The 21714-nt window shown below is 46.3% G+C and overlaps 1 protein-coding gene across 3 annotated transcripts in view; it reads right to left on the bottom strand.

Moving 5' to 3' along the window:
* LLGL2 (LLGL scribble cell polarity complex component 2) overlaps nucleotides 1-21714 on the bottom strand; it is a 62628-nt gene that overhangs the window by 24512 nt on the left and 16402 nt on the right. For all 3 annotated transcript variants that reach the window (XM_084646788.1, XM_084646787.1, XM_084646789.1), the window contains 6 exons: nucleotides 5959-6056; nucleotides 4559-4640; nucleotides 2842-2957; nucleotides 1944-2102; nucleotides 339-501; nucleotides 13-145 (listed from right to left, as the gene is read on the bottom strand). In XM_084646788.1, coding sequence (XP_084502914.1) covers nucleotides 13-145; nucleotides 339-501; nucleotides 1944-2102; nucleotides 2842-2957; nucleotides 4559-4640; nucleotides 5959-6056 — 751 coding nt within the window. The remainder of the gene's footprint in view (nucleotides 1-12; nucleotides 146-338; nucleotides 502-1943; nucleotides 2103-2841; nucleotides 2958-4558; nucleotides 4641-5958; nucleotides 6057-21714) is intronic.

Below are 21714 nucleotides of genomic sequence, written 5' to 3'. Positions count from 1 at the left end.
ACATATACTGACCATAAGGCACTTTGCTTTCCAGGGGCTCAGGCTGCCTGTTATCATTGGATACTGGCCACTGGGCATAACTTCCATCATAATGGCAGCTAATGATTTGACGGCCATCCTTCTGCCAAAAGAGGTTCTCCAGTTGCTAGGGAGGAAGAGACACAGAATGACCGACATCCAGAGAATCTTTAACCCTTCTAGAACCAGAATATACATTCATAAGAGCGAAATAACGGAGTTGGCTCTCCCTGTACCTCCTGGATCTATTTCTTCAGAGAACCCTGGAGAGAGGAGGGCTCACCTTGCTCATGCCCAATGATTTCAGCCCTCATTAATACCTGACTGCCCAGGAAGTGGTGCGACACTCTTTTGTTATGCACGTCCCAGAGGACAATGAGGCCCCTGCTGTATCCAATCAGAATCTGGCCAGGGTTCCTGGGATGCTCCCGTAAGGCTTCAACCAATTCAAACGACCGCCTGTTAAGATAGTCTTCTGGCACCCTGGGCAAAATGCGGAGAAAAATTAATCCACGTGCACCTGCCTATGACAACCACATTGACAGCGTAAGTATGGGAGAGAAACATGCTGGGAAGGACAGGGAAGGTGAAACTCTTAGAAGGGTGAGAACAAGCATGGCATCTTTTAAAACTCAGCCAAGATCCTTACGATTTGCAGGGCATTAAGCAAGGAAACTACTGTGGAGACTCTAAAAGAGAGGACCTCCTTGCCCAGTCCCACCATCAGAAGGGGAAATCAGATGCCTGTGATGAAATCTACAGCAGGAAGCCCACAAAGCGGGGAGTAGAAAGGATGTGAGCTATCTCCCTCTCCAGTCCCACTGACAAGGGCAGGGAAAGAGCGGAGAGGAGAGCCACAGGCAGTGGGATGAAGCTGACACGAGCCTGTTGCCAACCGTTTGTGCTTACAGCCAGCACTGGAAGCAATGCATTCCACAAAATGTGTTTTTTGGTGAGACTCCCACCTCAAAAGGTTACAGGTACATAAGGAATCAGGGCAAAATTTTCTAAAGCATCCAAAGCACCGTAGGAACCGTGGGCATTTTTGAAAATGTTACCCTGAGTTTCTGTAGACATAGGAAAGAGGTAGCAACTTTGCCCATCGCCCATATAAAAAATTAAATGCCTTGTTAAACATTCTGGAACCTTAAATTAATTTAATATTTGTTGGCGAGACTTGGATACATAATCATGAGTAAGGGTACAATTATGTCACTGAGGTTGCAGAAGTGACAGAATCCATGACATTGGAGCACTGCAGCAGTGGCTGGGAGACCCTGGCGCTCCCCAGCCTCACAGGGCAGTGGAGGATCTCCCCTCCCTCCCCCCCAAGCTCCCAGCCGCTGCTGATGGCAGGGGATCCCCCCGCAGCTCCTCACCCCTTGCAGGAGTTGGGGGGCCACAGCTCCCAGCCACTGCATGCAACGGGACAGGGTGCCGGACCCTCCTGCCTCCTCATTTTGTCAGGAATGTTTTTACTAAAAGTCAGGGACCGGTCATGGCTTCTGTGAATTTTTGTTTATTGCCCATGACCGGTCCATGACTTTTACTAAAACTATCCATGACAAAATTGTACCCTTAATCATGAGGGACTGAGCACTAGATGAGACAGGCACAGCATTTGCAGACCTACTGCATGCTTCCCCTAAATAGTTCTGCAATGTTCTACAGCACCTCTGCTATAACTGTCTTGGGTTATTCCTGTCCAGAGAATACCATCTGTATAACGCAGACAAACTAGGGCCCAGAGTAAGGATTTGTCTCTCCAACACCATCCAACATTTGCAGCCTGTAACATTTAATATAAGTTAGGCTCCAGTGTACAAACTGGAATAAAAAATTGGTTAAGTGCAACACACAAACTTTTCCCTTCTGTCATGTCTATACATGACCAATCCCATTGGTCAATATACCCATTTGCTCACCGCTGCAGCACTGCCTCAGAGGTGATGGTCCTATCCTCTAACAGTCTGAAGGACGGGAGCTCTACCACAAAGACATTGCCACTCTCAGTGCCAAGGTACAGAACTTCCCGTGATGAATGTGGAAGGACAACCGTTATCTGGGTGGCACTTGGAGGAGATCTGTGAATGCAAAAAGAAACCAGTTAACTGCCTGTGAAGGAGATCAGTTCTAGAGAGAAGCAGCTACGGTATTCATTTAAACAGCTCCATAGAGCCTCAGATGAAAGCTGACCCCTGCTTTACCCATAAGCCATTTGCAAGAGATTCAGTAAGCATTTTGCTGGACAAATGGAGCTTTGAGCCAGGATCTTGGTTTTTTTGGAAGCAGAACACCAGCTTTAAAATAAACCTAAAAATAATCCAGAAATGCATTGATAGAGAGCGGTGTGTGTTAGTCACTATTAAGGGGAAACTCATCTAACTACCCACAGGAGCAGAAATAAATAAGTTGTCCAGAAACTGGAAAAAGTTAAACTAGAAATACTGGAATATTTTAAACTGTGGTTTAAATGATTTAGTTAAATCTGTGGACAGACTTACTGATGTAAGAGTAGTTACAGGGGTAAGCTCAACATATATGTCAGGTTTAAATTGATTTGAGTGAGTATACAGAGTTGCACAGATTTAAACTAAATGTATTTTAAAAATAGGCCTTTAAATTGGTGCACCTTTGTATTCAGATGAGGCCTCATTCAAATCCTGTTGACGCCAATGGAAAACACCCCTATTGACTTCAGTCGAAAGGTGGATTGGGCCCTAAATCAGGGCACTGTGAACTAAGCCATGTCAGAGTGCACTTCATAAACTGCTGTGTGGGTGGCACAGGAAGGAGAGAAAGAGCAATATTAGAGCACAATACCCAGGAGGCCCCCGAAGTGTGAAGCGTTGCTCCTCCTGCAGCTCAGATGCCCCACTATGCTGCTTCAGGCTCCAGAGATGCAAGCTGTTATCATCCAGCAGTGTCACCAGCTGGCACTAAAATCAAGAGACATGATCATAAAGAAAGCAACCTATTTAAAAGCAGTATACTAAATCAAGCAATAAACCACTGCTGTTCGGGGATTACCTCAGTTAATCCAGGATTCAGGAACCGGTCGCACAGAGCAGCGGGCTTACACAGTTATATTCAGCAGAATTCTGCTGACTCAGGCAGTAAGGGACTGCGGGACTACACAGAATGGCGTGCAGGCTTAAAAGCATTTATTGTCTGCTTCTTATCCAATCTACCAGCAGGGAGGGATGAGGGTCTGATCCTCTGAAGGATGCAATATTAGCTGCACTTTCATCAATTGGTAAATCCCACACTCTGCTACCTATTTCAGAGAGCTATGTTGTAGCTAGCACACAGTATTTACTTCCTTCATGGTTTGCTGAGGTGGGTACACACCCCTCCACACCCCTGCTTTGGGAGTTGCTGGTGTATTCCACTTCACCACTCATCCTGCATTCTTTGCGTCCAACTTCATTCTCAAGGGTGGTGCCACAGACTCCTTTTATGAGCCCAGCCCTGCCAGTTGTAATTCAAATGAAGCATTTTTTGCCTGCTGAAGCCACACCTGGTACAACATGCAATACTCCCCCATGGGAGTTTCAGTTTATACCATTAAATTTTGCGTGGTTTACTATCTAGAGAATTCACACCCTCTCATATACAACACTGCTCTCCCCAAATGGGTGAGTCAGACAGTGAAAAGAAAAGGAGTACTTGTGGCACGCTGGTCTACTAATTAGTCAGGTTGCGGGCGGGGGGAGGGAGGGGAACGGGGAGGAAGGCAGTTAGAAAGCCAACAGGCATCTGGGGAATTTTATCTTCCCATTTTTAGTTAGTGGTGAAGCCATACTATGCAAGAGCAAAGGAAGGAAGCTTAAAAGTGGCTAGGTTAGCCAAAGCATGTCAGGCCAAAGAATGATGAAACCTGCTGAACAGCAGCTGCTGTGTCACCTGGCGAGCACTACATAGCACAGAGGAAAAGGGATATACCACCACTACAGGAATGCAGGTTGCAATACAAAAGGAAGCCCTTTCAGACAGCCTCTTGCAACAGCAACTATCCTAATCCTGACAGGTTTCAGAGTAACAGCCGTGTTAGTCTGTATTCACAAAAAGATAAGGAGTACTTGTGGCACCTTAGAGACTAACCAGTTTATTTGAGCATAAGCTTTCGTGAGCTACAGCTCACTTCATCGGATGCAGTGCATCCGATGAAGTGAGCTGTAGCTCACGAAAGCTTATGCTCAAATTGGTTAGTCTCTAAGGTGCCACAAGTACTCCTTTTCTTTATCCTAATCCTGTTGCCACTACCACCAGGTGCTTTCTGAGCTCAATTAAAGGTGCTCTCTCTATGTTTATGACTAACATCTTCACGACAATGGGTGCAATTTACAGCACAACGAACAACACTGCGGAGGCCTGTCACAGACCCAGCATTTCTAGGACACAGACATTACACAGCCCAAAAGGATTCTAGAACTCAGGGCTTGGAGGTGAGTCCATCCATCCTCCATTTCCAAGTCAATGGGTTTTCAAAGGTGCTCACACACACACACAGTAACTGAGGTATATGAATTCCACTCACCTGGCCGGGAATAAAGTGTATCTGCATGACGGTATTATTCTCTTCATGTAAACCCATAAACTCCACCCCAGGAGCACCATATCTGAAATGTTTGTTGAGGATCAACAGTATTAAAGATCACCCACAGCTACAATCACCTGAGGAGCAGTTGCTAGCAAATGAGATGAGATTTAGTTAGAAACCGAGTGGAATCAGTGGTGATCATAGATTCCTTTGAATCCATACATGCCTAGTTCAAGTTTAGTGTGCACACAACAATGGAAAGCAAGTACAGGAGTTTTTATTTGGTAGTTTGGGGGAGATGTAGAAAGGGTGGCTGCACCCAGCTTTCTCTAAAGGTTGTTAGTGGTTTCCCACACACTTCAATCCCTGCTTAACCAATCTGTAACCAGGAGACAGATGGCCAACGCCTTCCTGCAGAGCTCAGCCTCTCTGAACACAAACAGTGCTGGAAATGATTAAGCAAGCAGACAGCTCTAACTTTTCCTTTCTGGGTTGGAGTGAACGCCTCTTTCATTCCAAACTCAGCTGGCCTTGTGTCATGGGAACCGCCTCTCAATGCCTTTGTGTATACACAATACACGCTATCCTGGGACTGGACAAACAACTGCCTTCAACAGTTTTACTTCTGGCCCAACATTAGGGGACTTTAATCCAGGAAGCAGAATGTCTTCATGGCAAATTTCAACCTTTGAGATGGTATTCATTAAAAAAAAATAGTCTCCCTCTCCCACTTTACAGTATTAAGATAGCCTTGGAGTTTACAATAAGGGACAATTTGGTTTTAAGGCCAGAAAGGATCATTATGCTCATCTAGTCTGATCCTCCACATACGATCTTACTTGCTAAAAGGAATTTGTTGTATGCAGTGTTCTTGTAATCCTGTTGGTCCCAGGATATTAGAGAGGCAAGGTGGGCGAGGGAATATCTTTTATTGGGCCAACTTCTGTCGGTGAGAGAGACAAGCTTTTGAGTTTACACAGAGCTCATCTTCAGGTCTGACCAATAAAAGAGATTACCTCACCCATTTTCTCTCTCTAAAAGGAATCAGATCACTTCACCCGCTTTTACTGCTTCCATATAATACATACAAATGTTAAATGCATTATATGAACACAATTACATATAAAACTGGATAAGGGAAAACAAGATTCATTAGTCATGTTCCATGTACTTTGCTCATTTCTGAAGATCATATATTCCACTACAGACAAAAATAAGGTGAAAAATTAAGCAAGAGTAATTAACCATCTCTCTAAAAGCAGTGCTAGAGCTCAAACAGAAGGGTTACTGAGGTTACTGGGTGAGGTTCTTTGCTTTGTTTGTGGGATAAAACTCCAGACAATCTGAGAATCCAGCCTGACACTGCAAGTTCTAAATCACATGTGTAGAAAGGATACAGTTTGATGGCTCCTGATCTGGTCCCGATAGCCATAAGATGGAGAGAGGGGCTATATCCCAATGCACTGGGCTGGTGAGGAAATCCATGTTCTACAGTCTGGTGAAAACAAAAAACACCTCAAGAACATGTAGTGTCATGGGCATTGTGCATCATACATGGACAGAAGAGCCAGAAATTAAATATGGTTTAGTTGTTTCAAATATAGCAGGTTCAAAGATAATGTTTTAAGTCAAAATATGCTCCAACAGAAGTTTGATTGTCTCAGCTCAGCTCTGTCAATAACCATCAAATCTACTTACCAAGATCTCCTGGTTATTCAGTACAGATGCATAAAAGTTGAAATACTGCACCTTTTGCCACAATAGAAATGGCAAAGGAATATTCCAAAACAAGGATCCAGTTGGACTCCTCATGTTTTATAAGGGTTATAAACTTAGAAATTCGCCTGAGCACAACCTACAAGACTCACTACACTGCACGCAGTCAATCCTCTTATCAACTCCACTCCAAGTCACCTTTGTTAAATCATGATTCAAGCTCTGGACATCTCCAGAGTTCATGGCTGAAACTGACTGATAATTACAGCTTGAGTTTCAGTCAAGTTAGACTTCCAAAAAGGTCAGTCTGTATAACATCCTCTTATGCATAGGTACCAGGTTTGTATAATTTTTGGTCATGCCCAGAACAGGTCCAAGCAGAGCCATCCTGTCCCTCGGACAGACCGGGGAAACCAACCCAGGCCCTGTGCTTCAGGGGCACGTGGGATCCAGGGCGGCCTGGGGGGCTAGCGGGGAGCCTGGTGCCAGCAGCAGTGAGTGACCTGGCCCCAGCCCAGCCAGCTTCCAGTGTCGTTTTGGGGAGGGGACGGAAACCAGAAAGAGGCGGGGAGGGGACTTGGGGTAGAATGGGGGAGGGGAAGGGGCAGAGCAGGGCCGGGAAGAGGCAGGGCGGGAGTGGAGCAGGCCCAGGTTGCTTGCTGCTGCTGGCTCCAGGCCCCCTGCTAACACCCCAGGCCGCCCTGGAGCCTGCATCCCCCTGAAGTGTGGAGCCCAGGGTGGATGCCCAATTTCCTGGTGCAAGTGCTGGAGAAGCCAACTGGGGGGGAGCTTTTCTTGACCTGCTGCTCACAAACCGGGAAGAATTAGTAGGGGAAGCAAAAGTGGATGGGAATCTAGGAGGCAGTGACCATGAGTTGGTCGAGTTCAGGATCCTGACACAGGGAAGAAAGGAGAGCAGCAGAATACGGACCCTGGACTTCAGGAAAGCAGACTTGGACTCCATCAGGGAGCTGATGGGTAGGATCCCCTGGGGGAATAACATGAGGGGGAAAGCAGTCCAGGAGAGCTGGCTGTATTTCAAGGAATCCCTATTGAGGTTACAGGGACAAACCATCCCGATGTGTCGAAAGAATAGTAAATATGGCAGGCGACCAGCTTGGCTTAACGGTGAAATCCTTGCGGATCTTAAACATAAAAAAAGAAGCTTACAAGAAGTGGAAGATTGGACAGATGACCAGGGAAGAGTATAAAAATATTGCTCGGGCATGTAGGAATGAAATCAGGAGGGCCAAATCGCACCTGGAGCTGCAGCTAGCAAGATATATTAAGAGTAACAAGAAGGGTTTCTTCAGGTATGTTGGCAACAAGAAGAAAGCCAAGGAAAGCGTGGGCCCCTTACTGAATGAGGGAGGCAACCTAGTGACAGAGGATGTGGAAAAAGCTAATGTACTCAATGCTTTCTTTGCCTCTGTCTTCACGAACAAGGTCAGCTCCCAGACTGCTGCGCTGGGCAACACAGCATGGGGAGTAGGTGGCCAGCCCTCTGTGGAGAAAGAGGTGGTTAGGGACTATTTAGAAAAGCTGGACGTGCACAAGTACATGGGGCTGGATGCGTTGCATCCGAAAGTGCTAAAGGAATTGGCGGCTGTGATTGCAGAGCCATTGGTCATTATCTTTGAAAACTTGTGGCAAACGGGGGAAGTCCCGGATGACTGGAAAAAGGCTAATGTAGTGCCAATCTTTAAAAAAGGGAAGAAGGAGGATCCTGGGAACTACAGGCCAGTCAGCCTCACCTCAGTCCCCGGAAAAATCATGGAGCAGGTCCTCAAGGAATCTCTCCGGAAGCACTTATACGAGAGGAAAATGATCAGGAACAGTCAGCATGGATTCACCAAGGGAAGGTCATGCCTGACTAATCTAATCGCCTTCTATGATGAGATTACTGGTTCTGTGGATGAAGGGAAAGCAGTGGATGTATTGTTTCTTGACTTTAGCAAAGCTTTTGATACAGTCTCCCACAGTATTCTTGTCAGCAAGTTAAAGAAGTATGGGCTGGATGAATGCACTATAAGGTGGGTAGAAAGTTGGCTAGATTGTCGGGCTCAACGGGTAGTGATCAATGGCTCCATGTGTAGTTGGCAGCCGGTATCAAGTGGAGTGCCCCAAGGGTCAGTCCTGGGGCCGGTTTTGTTCAATATCTTCATAAATGATCTGGAGGATGGTGTGGATTGCACTCTCAGCAAATTTGCGGATGATACTAAACTAGGAGGAGTGGTAGATATGGTGGCAGGGAGGGATAGGATACAGAGGGACCTAGACAAATTGGAGGATTGGGCCAAAAGAAATCCGATGAGGATCAACAAGGATAAGTGCAGGGTCCTGCACTTAGGACGGAAGAATCCAATGCACCGCTACAGACTGTGGACCGAATGACTAGGCAGCAGTTCTGCGGAAAAGGACCTAGGGGTGACAGTGGACGAGAAGCTGGATATGAGTCAACAGTGTGCCCTTGTTGCCAAGGAGGCCAATGGCATTTTGGGATGTATAAGTAGGGGCATAGCCAGCAGATCGAGGGACGTGATCGTTCCCCTCTATTCGACATTGGTGAGGCCTCATCTGGAGTACTGTGTCCAGTTTTGGGCCCCACACTACAAGAAGGATGTGGAGAAATTGGAGAGAGTCCAGCAAAGGGCAACAAAAATTATTAGGGGTCTGGAACACATGACTTCTGAGGAGAGGCTGAGGGAACTGGGATTGTTTAGTCTGCAGAAGAGAAGAATGACGGGGGATTTGATAGCTGCTTTCAACTACCTGAGAGGTGGTTCCAAAGAGGATGGTTCTAGACTATTCTCTGAGGTAGCGGATGACAGGACAAGGAGTAATGGTCTCAAGTTGCAGTGGGGGAGGTTTAGGTTGGATATTAAGAAAAACTTTTTCACTAGGAGGGTGGTGAAACACTGGAATGCGTTACCTAGGGAGGTGGTAGAATCTCCTTCCTTAGAAGTTTTTAAGGTCAGGTTTGACAAAGCCCTGGCTGGGATGATTTAATTGGGGATTGGTCCTGCTTTGAGCAGGGGGTTGGACTAGATGACCTCCTGAGGTCCCTTCCAACCCGGATATTCTATGATTCTATGACAGGATGGCTCTGAAAATATAAACCCAAACATTGGTGGAGCCGGGCCCACATTCCTGAATTTTGGTGGAGCAAGGGCACGACAGGCTCTCATAGCTCGCCACCTATGCTCTTATGTATAGCTTGTATATCAATTCCTGTTAGCAGCCTTATGGCAAGTTCCCATAATGGACTCAACATACCAGCCAAGAAGGCAGCGTCCCACAGGGCAGTTGGGAAAACTGGTGAATCTGGATCCAATTCCCAAACATAGGAGGGGACACTGTGGGTTTTATTCATACTATTTAGAGGCCTATCAAGCCATATCAAACTAGCTCAGAGTACTGATTATAAAGACATGTTCACAACTCAAGCGGATAAGAGCACAAAAAGCAGCTTGTTTGGTTTTAGTGACTGCCATAAATACATTCTTACACCAAAACACACAGTTTGGAGTGGATATGTACTATCTACCTAGGAACATAAATAGTTTACTGAATATAAACACCTATGTAAAGTGTTTACAGAGTAAACAGTTCCTTAAAATTGCACTCAGCAACTATGGCACTACTGCAATTTGAAAACAGCTCAGATTCTAGTCTTCAGAAGTGCCAGTGTACAGTTGGCTCAAACCCTGGATATCTGAACATTATGTGGTCTTAAGATAGTAACTACAATTAGATCTGAAGAGAGCTGTAGGTTGTGGGCTTCCAGAGGGGATGTCATTTCTAAAACAGACCACAGGACAAGTCAGAGAACAAATGGAGTGCCCCTTTACCTAGGGCATGGCTACACTTGCAGGTGTAGAGCGCTGGGCGTTAAACCCACCTTTGGAGAGCACAGAGGGAAAGCACTGCAGTCTGTCCACACTGACAGCTACAAGCGCACTGGCGTGGCCACATTTGCAGTGGCATTGGGAGCGGTGCATTATGGGCAGTTATCCCACAGAGCACCTCTTCCCATTCTGTCGCTGTGGCTTATGGGAAGGGGGCGGGGGGCATTCTGGGTCCTGTCCCAATGCCCCATGATGCATCGGTTTGCATCCCAGCGATCCTTGTGCTTCCATCCACATTTGGCATCATCTTTCAACGTTTTTTGTTGTCTTCCCTTTCGGTCTGCGGGAATGGAACCTGAACTGCTGAGGAGTGACATGCTGGCGAGTCTTGCCAGCATGTCACGTTTGCAGGCGAGTTATTCCTTATGATCCAAAGTGACAGTGAGGGCTCCAATGAGGATATTGACTCAAGTAACGCATATGACATGAGTTTGCCTGTGGCATTCACGGATGTGCTCACTGCCGTGAACGCCACTTTTGGGCTTGGGAAACAAGCACTGAGTGGTGGGATCACATCGTCATGCAAGTCTGGGATGAACAGGAGTGGCTGCAGAACTTTCGGTTGAGAAAAGCCACTTTCATTGGACTGTGTGAGGAGTTCACCCCCACCCTGCAGCGCAAGGACACGAGATTGAGAGCTGCCCTGACGGTGGAGAAGCAGGTGGCTATTGCAATTTGGAAGCTAGCAACTCCACACAGCTACCAGTGGTGTACCAGCTATTGGTGGCTAACCAGTTTGGAGTGGGAAAGTCAACCGTTGGAATCGTGTTGATGCAAGTTTGCAGGGCCATTAATCGCATCCTGCTCAGAAGAATCATGACTCTGGGTAACGTGCATGACATTGTGGATGGCTTTGCACAAATGGGTTTCCTTAACTGCAGAGGGGCGATAGATGGCATACATATTCCAATTTCGGCACCAGCCCACCTAGCCTCTGAATACATTAATCAGAAGGGATATTTTTCTATGGTTCTCCAGGCGCTTGTGGATCACCGTGGGAGTTTCACTGACATTAACACAGGCTGGCCCGGAAAGGTCATGACGTACGCATCTTTCAGAACACTGGTCTATTCAGGAAGCTGCAAGCCGGGACTTTCCCCAGACCAGACAATCACCGTACAGGAAGTCGAAATACCCATTGTGATCCTTGGAGACCCGCCCACCCTTTAATGCCGTGGCTCATAAAACCCTACACAGGGAACCTTGACAGCAGCAAGGAGCGGTTCAATAACAGGGTGAGCCGGCGCAGAATGACTGTGGAGTGTGCTTTTGGCCGTTTAAAGGGCCGCTGGCACTCTGTGTGGGAAGCTGGACCTAGCCGATGACCACTTCCCCGTGGTTATATCCGGGTGCTGTACCCTCCATAACATTTGTGAAGGGAAGGGTGAACGATTCACTCAGGCATGGAACTCTGAGGTTCAACACCTGGAGGCTGAATCTGAATAGCCAGAGAGCAGGGCTATTAGAGGGGCCCAGCATGGGGCTGCAAGGATTAGGGATGCCTTGAGGGAGCAATTTGAGGCTGAAAGCCTCCAGAATGTCTGGAGCCCTGCACGGGAGTTAAGTGCAGTGGTTCCAATGCTAGCAGGAATCTGTTTGCACTGCGCTGACTTGCGGTGCCTGTTTCTTTCCTGGGCTAAGGTATCTTTTACTTTATGCAAAAATAAAGAATGTTTTCAAAGCCAAAAAATCCATTTATTGAAAAGAAACACAACTGCTTAGGAAACAGAAAGGGCAAGGGGGTGGGGTGGGGATTTGCGTATGTCCTGTTATCATACTCAGTGTTCCTGTCTGGAGTGCTGCGCAAGGAGTGCTGCACTTCAGGATGTCTATACTACACGGTGATAGGGGTTGAGTGCAGTGGGTAAGGGTCGTAGCTTTTGTGCCGGCGCTCCTCATTCTGCTGGTGGATCCTCCTTTCACTGTCCTGCCACTCCTGCACTTGTTGATTTTCATTACTTGAATGCTGCATTACTTCATGCAACATGTCTTCCTTGCTTCTACATGGCCTCTTTCTGATTTTTTGGAGTCCTTCGGCCGGTGATAACATGCACGGCTGAGATCTCAAGGTTGCATCTGTAAAGGCAAAATGCAACACTTAACAGAGGCTTAACAGAGGTTCACACCAGACAGAGCAATGATTCCTGCGTACTTAAGGGCAAGCACAGTCTACACAATAGCATAAATTTGCCCGTAGCATAAATTTGCCTGTCCCAAAGCAAGTGCACATAACCCACAGGAGCCCCAAAATGGTGAATAAGCACAGGGTCAAACGTGACCGATTGTTTCATGGCTGTACTGTCCTCTGGGTTTCTGTGCCTTGGGGAGAGCCAACAGCAGCAGGGGGCCCCTATACTGAACACTGTCCCCACATTTTCCACAGGAGTTCATCCTGGAAAATATCTTGCTGCTGAGGGTGACCTGGGAAGCAAGGGAGGGTCTTCTACTGCAATGCAACTTCCCCCCTGGCCCATATGCAGCTTTTCTGTGTGCAGCAATTGTCTCCCCACCCCTCACAGCACAGTGGCGCAGATAATTTAGCCTTACTGGGACAAGGACCACAGTGGCTCTCCCAAGAAACCTGCACAAGCGCATTGCCCAAGTTCTGGATGAGACCTTTGAAGAGATCACTGAGGCAGATTACCGCGATATGAGAGCACATCAACTCCCTATTCTGCATCTAGGCATGTATGCAGCCCTAACCCTCCTCGCCCCAAGAGCCCACACCGAATAACTTCCTTCCCAAAATAAAAGCTGCTTACCGGGAACCTCATCTGGTGTTTGTCCTTCCCTCAGCACCGGCCACTGCAACTGGCTACCTTCCTCTTGGCTTGAGAACAGCTCCTTGCTGCATGCATCTAGGGATTCTGGGGTGTCTTCTTCCACCTCAGCACCCTCGCTCCCACTTTGCTCCTCCTCCTCCTGCCTTGTTGAACTGGGCTCTGAAGTGCCCATGGTGGTATTCTGAGTGGAGGTGGGGTTGTCCCCAAGTATCGCGTCCAGATCTTTGTAGAAATGGCTGGTCACAGGGGCAGCACCGGAGCGCTGTTTGCCTCGCGGGCTTTGCGGTAGACATTCCGCAGCTCCTTCACTTTAACCATGCACTAGAGTGTGTCCTGGTCATGGCCCCTTTCCATCATGTCCCTTGATATCTGCCCGAAGATATCGTAATTCCTACGGCTGGAGCACAGCTGGGACTGGACTGCTTCCTCCCCACAAACACTGATGAGATCCAGCACCTCACCATTGCTCCATGCTGGGGATCGCCTGGCGCATGGAGGCATTGTCACCTGGAAAGATTCACTGAGAGCACTCCAAGCCTTGCTGAGCAAACAGGAAAGGGATTTTCAAAATTCCCAGAGAATTTAAAGGGTGGGTCTGACGGTTGGTCACCTGAGGGCAGGGCAGTAGAGTTCAAAGTGATGACCAGAGTGGCTAGAACAGGTATTGTGGGACACTTCTGGAGGCCGATCAGAGTGCACTAACAGACCAGCGTGTCCACCCTGGCGCCGCTCCAGCAGGAGCGCACAAAACGTTATTCCACTCGCCGAGGTGGAGTGCCAGGAGTGCTCTAGCTGCGGAGTCACAGCACTCTACGTGCCTTGCCAGTGTGGACAGGTAGTGAGCTAGTGAACCCGGAGCTCCTTTAATGCACTCTAACTCGCAAGTGTAGCCAAGCCCTTAGTCCCACATTTAGAAGTTACGCCAGCATAGCTACATCAGTTAGGATTGGGGGGGGAAGAGAGGGAGGGAGAATCTCACCCCTAACGGATATAGCTGCGCTGGTAAAAGATCTAGTGAACATGCAGTCTTACTGGCAAAAAGGTCCTTTCTGAGGGCAGGGAAAAGACTTAATTTATACCAGTAAAAGCATTCTTGCTGGTATAAACTGCATTTCCTTTAGCATTCTCGCTGGTATAGTATACACACAAACCTTTTCTAATAGATGGGGCCTAGTGTTAGAAGCATCATCTCAAACTGAAGAGCGCTTCCATGCTCTCATTTGTTTATTCTGTGTACAGTCAGTTTCCTCTGTGATGTGACCAAGAGTTCAAAAAAGGTACCACAAGCCATAGGAAAGGGGAAAAACATTTCAAGGTTTTTTTTTTTCTTCTTTTTTAAAAAATGTAGTGAAGATTAGGTGGCAAATGGTCTGGAATGCAAACATGTCCTTCTGAGAGGAATGTGGGCAACAGCACACGAGCACAAGGAGCAAGTCTGGCAATGAAGGCCTTAGCCTGTTACAGGACTAGCTTCACAGAGTGACCATGGAAAATAAATCTGGAATAAAGGACCACAGATACGAGTCCCTGCAACACTTTCTACCAACCCTCAATTACCTGATTTGGTTAATCCAATACCAGCAGGAAAGAAAGGAAACATTGCTCCACCCTAAAGTGGACTGATTCTGTATATAAAGTAGCTTACAGTACAGTGTGCTACATAGGTGCTCAGTATTATCTGAGGACAAACACTCCTTTCTGCTTAAGATAGTTTGAATCCTTATCACTTGAAATGTGGCATCTCAGAGCTGTGATATTTCCTAAGATTTCATTTAAACCCATACCTTGAAACAATATACAATACTCTCCCATTTTCCCCAATTACTAAGGTCTTGTCTACACGAACCAGGGTTCGACATGTGGCAATCGATGCACTGGCAGTCAATTTAGCGGGTCTAGTGAAGACCTGCTAAATCCACCGCAGATCGCTCTCCTGTCTGTACTCCACCTGAACGAGAAGTGCAAGGGGATTAGACGGGAGAGCGTCTCCAGGTGACATTGCGTAGTGCGGACCCGACGGTAGGTAGATCTAAGTACGTTGACTTCAGCTACGTTATTCATGTAGCTGCAGCTGCATAACTTAGATCGATATCCCCCCATAGTGTAGCCTCAGTTTACTGATTCCGTTCAGTAACAGGACTGTGTGTGTTTTATTTTTAAGTAAGGTTTGCTCACATGTGATTCAAGAGAGACAGTTATTTCATTTACTACCACCTACGGTGAAGGTGTCTTCAGTGGGAATCTTGAGTGCAGTAACATTCAACCACAAATCTAAGCTAATAATGTTTATGCTACAGCTGATATAGGTCACATTTGAACCCACATTTACAGAGGTAGAAGGCAAGCTGATTCATCTCAGTGGTATTTTACCATATTAAAACAGCACTAAGAACCACAAATGCTTTTTCCCTGGATTTCTGTAACTTTAGGATAAGCATAAGCTGGCACCAGGCACAGAAATGATTCCAACTGTTGGTAAAACTGACATCTACACCTTGTTTAGAATGAAAGTCTATCACATGGGTTCATTTCAACCTCGCAATAAGAGATACAGCTATGCCGTTCTGGATTCCATGACCTCTAAAATCAATTCACCTCTTCCATCTGTGCTACATACAACACAAGTAATTTTTGTGCTGTAAAAGAGGTTGTCAAGAAGACCATTTAGATGCTGTTCATCTAAACAGCAGTGACAAGCTTTGTTGTCTTTGTTCCCAAATTTTCCTGATCCAAGAAATAAAACTATGAGGATTCTATCAGCACATTCTGCCTGTTCAGTTTCTAAATATGGTCCACTTAATGGAGCTCAAGGCCCAAGGGCAAAGAAATGCATGGAAGATAGACACTTGCTTGCCACTGGTTATAAAAAGTGGAAATACAGTTCATGTGTCTTCCTCTCCCCCAGCTGCAAATACAAAAATCCTAATGCAAGGGTCAGAAGTGGTGTGCCGAGTCTTCACTTATTCACTCTGATTTAACGTTTCGCGTGCCAGTAATACATTTTAATGTTTTTAGAAGGTCTCTTTCTATAAGTCTAGACTATATAACTAAACTATTGTTGTATGTAAAGTAAATAAGGTTTTTAAAATGTTTAAGAAGTTTCATTTAAAATTAAATTAAAATGCAGAGCCCCCCGGACCAGTGGCCAGGACCCAGGCAGCATGAGTGCCACTGAAAATCAGCTCGTGTGCCGCCTTTGGCATGCGTGCCATAGGTTGCCTACCCCTGTCCCAATGCGTGTCAAGGATACAGGAATATCCTGCCCACAACAAGTGCAAAACAGTTAGCTGCAGTTGAATGGGTTTATTTTAACAGCACGGCAGGTGTGCCTGTTGCTTTACAAACACAAGATAAGGCATCTGCAATTTAAGTGTGACCATGTACAGACAAAGGAGGGGAAAATGGATAAAATAAATTTATTTGAATATGCATCATTGATGACTGGTGTGGGGTGTGCATTTCCAGGTTTGTTTGTTGTTTCTACTGTAGGCAAGAGGGCAGGAAGGACATTGTGGCAGGTTTGTTGCTGTGTTCAGCTTTGGCACTGACTTTGCATACAGATTTCTCTCTCCACTGATTAACCAAGATCTCTCTGCGGATTTCTTTCTCCTTGCAAATAGTGCAGTGAAGCCAGAACTAAAGTAGGAGCTGTTTGGCTGTCCCTGTTTTCCCTCATTCATGTCTGGCTGATGAAAGCAGCCTGTACTTTAATCTGTTCAGCAGGTGAACCTCTAGTGGGGGAAGGGAGGATGAGAGTACAATAGAGCCTTTTACTGGTGCATATAAAGTACTGGTGTGACAGCAATGTCATCCCCTTCTCAAAAAGGACCTTTTTGTTTCTTTTAGGTGAGCTAGGAGGTTTCATTTTCATTCTCCTAAAACTGCAAAAACTAGTTTCAAGTTCAGGGCAAGAGGAAGCCTGGTGTCAGCAGCATTTGTGAACAGAGGTGTTTCACTTTTGCCCATTTCTTTCTTGCAGCAAATATAGCTAACAGCTGACTCAACCCAAACTGAAGTTGAATGGATTGGGCTCATAGCTGTTCCTCCTCCTTTCCCTCCCCTGCACTCCTATTCAAACATTTTATGACAAAGCAAAATAAAGGAACTGCATCTTTGTTAAATACTCCCTTTGAAGACAACAATGAGGCCAGTGGGTGTTAAATCTGTTTGACATAGTTCCTTATTCAGCGAGTTAAAATCAACCATCCATCACACCAGTTAGCAAGAGGGTTAAAGAGAAGGAAAAATGCAGAGCACATCTCTGCCATAAATGACATGGAATGCTTCCAATTTCATAAGAAAAGGCGGGTGGAGTAATATCTTTTCTACTATAACCCAGTTTGGCAACTCAGCTGCAGGACAGGCTGGTTCACCTATGTGTTACCTATCATCTAATCAGAAAATGCCAGTCTAAACATGCTTTGTCTTGCAGGATTGGGACTGAGCCAAAGGTATCAGATATTATGCTAAAAGCAGGATGAACTTTTTAAAAAAAAAGTAGATTGTCAAGTACACAAACCTTTCACTCTATGCTACCTATTGAGCTAAAAACAGATTCTTGCAACAGGTATATACAAGTAAGGGTAGTTCTTGGTCATACAGAGAGAGGTATGCAAAGCCAAGTCATCCACACAGAATGTGGAAAGACAATTATTTAAAGAGCACATGTTGTTATAAGAGTTTAATAGAAGAGAGGCTGGAAAGCTAGCCTGGCTGCACAGTTCAGGCCGTCAAAATTTTCTGGATTGTCCCATTTCTGACAACAGGTAAACTCTGGAGTGCAGACAGAAGAGGGAGGAGATGACAGAACCAAGCTGGGAGACATAAGCCTTTAAAATGCTTAAAATCACAATTGAACAATTACATCAAGTTAGGCAGGAGGCATGTCCTTAAAATAGCCCCATTCGTTGCTGGTATAAGAAGATGCAACTCCACTGATTTCAATGGGATTACATCCTCATAGCCAATTCATTACTTGAGTATGTAGCTATAGTGATTTACTGCTAATTACCAACATCAGAACTACTGAATTTTACATCTAATATTGAACAAAGAGCAAGAAGCAGCCAGGTCCGGGTTTTGATGGCGTTAGATACAGGTCTAAAATGAGAAACAACCCTCAGGAGATACAGCTAAACTGGGATGGAGAAGGAGCCAAACCTAACGTTTAAAAAAAAAAAAAAATCCTTCTCCATAGCTGTAATCATTCATACTGACCAACGCACAAAGCCAGAGTCCAATAATCCCACTAAATGAAATAGGGCTCTCAGAGCAGTCTAGCTGGAAGGATTCAAAGGCTACACAAGACAGATTTTAGGGGAAGAAAGCATCCCAGAATATACAGTTCTATTTTAATTGGAGGACCACAACACTGTAGGTGTGGAGATCCCATAAGCACAGAAAAGGAAGCATCATTTGAGGAAATGTCAAGATCATGCTTTCTGAGACCATGTCTATTTGCCTGGTTTCTGAAAAATCCCAGAAATTTGTCATCTCCCATCAAAAATTTAGGCTTTCCAATTGATATACTAATGTCAGCAAAATAGGAACAGACAGTGCCCCAGGTTATTAGGGCATTATATTTTTGTCACCAAGATTCTGTCTACTACCCATTCAATTTTCTCCCTTACACTAATCAGTCAGTACTTACTACTCTACTTTTGACGTACTGCACATACATCCCAGCATGGAAAGAAGTTAGACAAACTGAGGACTAGCTTGTGCCCATACTGATAGAATGACAAGCTCTGTTTCGGGGTGAAGGAGGAGGATACATCTCAGCCTCAAGAGAAGAAATTGTCCCCTTCTCTTTATTCACAGGAGTGCTCCTGTTTATTTTTGTAGTACAAATCTGTTAGAGCAGGCAGTACTGGGTTTACAATGGTGCCAATGGCACCATGGGGCTGGGCCCCTGCTCAGAAGGGGCCCCAGCCTGCTCCACTAGCACTGCGCCCCTAGACCCCATCAGCCTACTGGCTACCCCCCGCCCACCACTTGCTCCGCTTGGCCTGCCCCCCGGCTGGCAGAGGGCTCCTCTCCCTCCCCTGGACCCACCCACTGGCTCCTCTCTGCCCCCTGGCCAGACCCCAGTGCACCTCCAGCTCCGGACAGTCTCTGCTTCCCACCATCTGTGGGTCCCCGCCTGTCTCCCCGGAGCTGAGCTGCCTGGGACTGGTGCAGAAGCCTGGCCAATCGTGGGGGCAGGGGAGACCCGGGGTGGGGACGAGACCACTTGGCTGAGCCCCTCCAGGCAAGTGGTCCTGAGGGAGCCTGGCCGGGACAGACCCTGGCCTGACTGATCCCACCCCTCCCGAGGGGCTGGAGTAATTCCCTGCCCTGGGACCAGCCCTGGCTGTGCTGCCGGCTCTGCCTGGCAGAGTCAGGTCCCAGCAGGGCCGGTGAGTGCAGCCGGGATGCAAGGTGTGGGGGAGTGAGTCTGGGGTGGGGGGTGGGGTGGCACGGGGGGACTGTGGCCTTAGGGAGTTGGGGTGGTGTTCATGTTGGGCAGGGGAGTTGTGTGGCGCGGCATGGGCCAGTCCTCAAAAGAGAAGGGGCATGCTGGCAGCACAGGGCCGGGCGGACCACTGTGCGTCTGGCAACTTCTGGTTTGTAAATACTGCCCTCGCACTGGGCTGAGCGGAGCGGGGCCGCCCTTGCCATTCCATGCCATGCCCCTGGCTGGCCACTCGTTCTGGGGACTGACCTCTGTGTGCCATGCTCCATTGCCTCCAATGGGGGCCCACAGATATGTTTGGCGCCGGGCCTACAGAAGATTAATCTGGCCCTAAAAGCAGGTCTACACAGCAGCTGGGGTAGGTGCTTCCCACCACTGGTAAACAGACATGCACTGGCTCTGCTCAAGTTAGTGCACTAAAGACAGCAACGTGGCTGCAGCAGCATGGGCCACCCATGCAAGTACATCCTCTGGGGGTTGGGCAGGATTGTACTCTGGCAGCTAGCCCATGCCACCAAAGTGACACTACTATTTTTAGCATGTTAGCTGCGGCAGAGCTAGTGAATGTCTGTCTACCTGCATTGGGAAGCACCCTCCCAACTGCCGTGTAGACATAGCCTTACTTGTAGTTACTGCATCAGCATATCCCACTCATATAAGTGGCACTATGAATTTATATGTACAAAATGGATTCACATTTAACCTTTATACAAGAATGTGCAATAAGAGAACTAGGGTGGGAATACCTTGTGTCTGTTCTGTGACCAGATTTTATGTTATATAGTATTAGCCCTCAAAAGCAACACGTGTAGTAGTACTTAAATATGATTAACAGACATAAGAGATACAACCTGACTGCACTGATTAGATACTGTAGACTCTCAACTGAAATTAGATAAAGAATCTGAGCTGTTACTAGTCCCTTCCCAGACAAGTTCTTATCTGGCATTATATTTGAGGACTTTTGAAGAATAAATTCATGAAAGTGCTAAAGAACAGAAACTTAAGTGTTCATGAAGCTTGACCTTCATGTTTAACAAGGACCATTCACGAGCAATAGAAAACATTCTTAACCTCTTGGCTCCTCAAAGTCATAACCTCTGACATGCCAAACCCTAAGTCTGACTTTTTAGGACCTGCCAGTCTTATGGAGGTCTCCATTATATCTAAAGTTTGCTTCTCTGAAACCCTTTCTATTATCGCTCTACAGGTAATAATGGAAGACACCAAGATTTATAGCCATATCTTTGCTGGGAAAAAAGTGTAAAAAATGACAAAGGATTCCTTGCTAGAAAAGCAAACTGTAGATTCTCCTAGCAGTAAGTGTTTCCAATCAATCCCTTGCTAACAAAGAAGAGTGTATAAGGGGTCATTTTTGCTTAAATACTGAGACTAACTACAAATAATAAATTACTAAAAAGTAGTGTCTTAGACAGAAAGTCACCATCTTGTAAATATCACATTTTCCTTTGTAGGACTAAATCAAATACCACCACTAAAGTCAGAAAGCATCACATAAAGCAGAGAAAGATATAACTGTGAAGGTATTCTTGGCATTTTACGAACAGGCAGACAAGGTTCCCTAACTAAATAGAACTCTTCAAGTGCTGGGTGGATACCAGTGCTCAGAGAGGGCTGTTCCCTGTTTGCAGAAAATGGAACCTCTACAAAAACCTGGATGTGCAGCTTCCGACTGGCAGGACAACAGCACAGTCACATTTGCCACAAGAGCTACCTATATAGCCTGCCCCATTTGAATCCCATGTACTCACTTCTGCATTAACCAATTGAAATATGGCCAGAGAACAGGACACCTAAAATCTAATCGTGGCTCTGACAGAGACTCCTTCAGTGCTGTCAGCCAAGTCACAGCTTCTCCCTCTCAGTCCCTTCCCAGGTGACACCGTTGGTAAAATGGGAATAATATTTACTTCCTTCATAGAGGTGTTGTGTGAACATGTGTAGCACTTTAAAGACTTAAAACACTGTGAAAGTCCTATGTATTAGTCACAGCAAGACTATGGTCATACTGAAAATCTCCTCACTCCCTCAAAGAGAAAATGCTAGTAACCTGTTTTCTCATGGACAGACCTAAAACCAAGAATGTGGTATCTCAAAGCCCAGGAATGGCCTGTGAGCTTAAGACATGCACACGTACAAATATGTTTGCATCAGACTGCAAACAAAAAAAAACCAAAAAAACCACAAAAAAACCCCAGCTTTGATTTACCAAATACGAAGGCAATCCACCTCTGTTGTATCTAGCTTTTCCATACATACCTGAATGAACCT

Source organism: Lepidochelys olivacea (genome assembly GCF_965140295.1).
Source record: "Lepidochelys olivacea isolate rLepOli2 genome assembly, chromosome: 14".
NCBI lineage: Eukaryota > Metazoa > Chordata > Testudines > Cheloniidae > Lepidochelys > Lepidochelys olivacea.
The sequence above is the reverse complement of the archived record's forward strand: the minus strand, read 5'-3'. Positions and strand labels throughout refer to the sequence as shown.